Raw genomic sequence first — 2,330 nt, 5'->3', positions numbered from 1 at the left:
CAGGCTGGCTGACAGGATGAGCAGAGGCAGCATAGCTGGCAGTAGGGACAGGTTGCCCGGGTGGGAGCGGTGGGGGAGGAGGGGGCAGAGGGGGCGGGGGAGTAGGGTGTGGCGCGGGTGCTGCTGTCATGACGTAACCAGACTGCTGTGGAGACTGAAGAACCACAGTAGACTGGAACATGGTGGCATGTGGGTCAGAACCATCAGATGGCTGGCGGGCAAGACTCATGTGGCTGAACTGAGAACCAAGGTTATCCTGCTGAAAAAGGGGATTGGCAATCAGCACGTCTTTCAAGACACAGGCCACACTAATCAATGAAAAGTATGTATTTTTAACTGAGTCATGATGGTAAATTTTATGGACTTCACGTTACTACAACAGATACAACATACTACAAGGACAGCTTCAAAAAAATGAGAACTCTAAGCAAGAAGGCAGGAATATTAGCATGTTAACATACATTATTTATAAAATATAGCTAATAGAAACGATAACATGCAGAAGAGAGTAGGGATTAACATTTCATATTCAAAAAGGACAAAGGGGGATACAGGGGAGAGGAAGGAGATGATAAAAGAAATAAGATGTGTTATGTACATGTACTAATTCCCCACAATGAATGTAATCATACACTTCAAACATGTTAAAAAACATGTTAAAATAAAATAAAGACACTCATTTAAATGCACAATGGGATATAGAAGTAACATGGGCCTTTTCTGTATTAAGTAATTTATATTTTCTGAAAGAACGTCAAAAGACTATGCAATAATAAAGTAATAAGTACTCTTCACTTCCCTCTATCAAGGAGGCAGGATTCAGGTTTGTGCATTTATATATCCCCAACGATCAAAATCCCACCACTTGGTCTTTTTCTAATTTATCAAAAATAATTTAGGGGGCCCAGCCCTAGCTCAGTTCTTTAAGTGGCAGCTTCCACAATGCTGGCAGCCTCAGTTTGCTGTAGTTCGATCCCCACAACACTCCAGCCATGCAAAAGTGCCCTAAAGGCATTCAAGGAGCAAAACACACACACACACACACACACACACACACACACAAAAAAAAAAAATTTGGCCATAAATTTTATGCTTCCCCAGTGTTTCTCAATCTGTTACTGAAGCTAGGAAATATAATTCAAACAATAATTTCCCACAGCTTTAATCCCTGGTGAATAACCAATGGCACTCAACCAAGGTAGTGCTTATGACGTATGTGACATCTGACAAATGTTTTTTTGATTCAGCAACCTAAACTTTTATTGGTCTAGAAAAATTTCACTAACATGACAGCATGAGATTAAATGGAATTTTCCAGTTTTCAGAAAGCCTCAGATTGACAATTTATACCACATTTTGTTATAGTCAACTCTAAAAAAAAAATAAAAAATAAAAAATCAACTTACACAACTGTGGCAAATAAGTTGCCAGAACAAAGTTGACATGTTTCATTTTAAGTCTGCTGATTTTTTAGAAGTAAATTAAGACTATGGAGAAGGTAAAGAATTGAAAGGCGAGAACTTCATTTTAATGACTGAAACAGTACAGTTATATTCTTCTCAAATGGTCATTCTGACATATTCCAGCACTAATTGCTTAGTTCAGTGAATAATTTCCTATTTTTAAAAATTTTTATTTTTTAATGTATTTAGTACTGGATCTACAGGATCTCACTACACAGATCGAACTTGTAGTGATCTTCCTGTTTTTCAGCCTCCCAAGTGCTGGGATTACAGGTGTGTGCAACCATGCCCAGTCTTAATCACCTTCTCAGAGTGCCCCGGGGGTGGGCTGGCATGGCAGGCTGGGGATCAAGACCCAGGCCTCTGAGTCTGCATAAGCAGGTGCTTTAATTCTGCTGAGCTATCCGGCCGGCCTCAGAGAGTAATTTTCGAAGGGGAAAACATTTATCTACTAGGTATAATAACTAAGTATGATGTTGAAATATTCTAAAAAGAGGTATCATAAGTACACACACACTGTCAGGGTCACTCTGAGAAAAAGCCCACTTTCTTTTTTTTATGTTTTTTTTTTTTTTGTTTCTCTTTTTTTAGGTTCACCTTAATGAGAAAAATATAAAATAGCAATGCAACAGTTTCAAAACAGGTCAGTAGGACAGTTTAAATAATTAATACATTGTATATTGTCTTCACAGCAGTTATTCAGAGGACAAGATGCAGACATGATATCTTGTCCAAACAATATTAGTACAAACCTTTATTCTCTCTCTCTCTCTCTCTCTCTCTCTCTCTCTCCCCCCTTTTTTGGAGGAACTGGGATTGAACTCAGGCCCTTGCACTTGCCAGGGAAGCACTTATTCTACTGAGCCA

The 2,330-nt window shown here is 39.0% G+C and overlaps 1 protein-coding gene across 1 annotated transcript in view; it reads right to left on the bottom strand.

Moving 5' to 3' along the window:
• R3hdm1 (R3H domain containing 1) overlaps positions 1 to 2,330 on the bottom strand; it is a 213,253-nt gene that overhangs the window by 72,845 nt on the left and 138,078 nt on the right. Inside the window, exon 18 of the mRNA XM_023709688.1 lies at positions 6 to 259. Coding sequence (XP_023565456.1) covers positions 6 to 259 — 254 coding nt within the window. The remainder of the gene's footprint in view (positions 1 to 5; positions 260 to 2,330) is intronic.

The sequence above is a fragment of the Octodon degus genome, unplaced genomic scaffold (genome assembly GCF_000260255.1).
Source record: "Octodon degus isolate 3935 unplaced genomic scaffold, OctDeg1.0 scaffold00014, whole genome shotgun sequence".
NCBI lineage: Eukaryota > Metazoa > Chordata > Mammalia > Rodentia > Octodontidae > Octodon > Octodon degus.
Note: the sequence above shows the minus strand (reverse complement) of the source record. Positions and strands in the feature narration are given on the sequence as shown.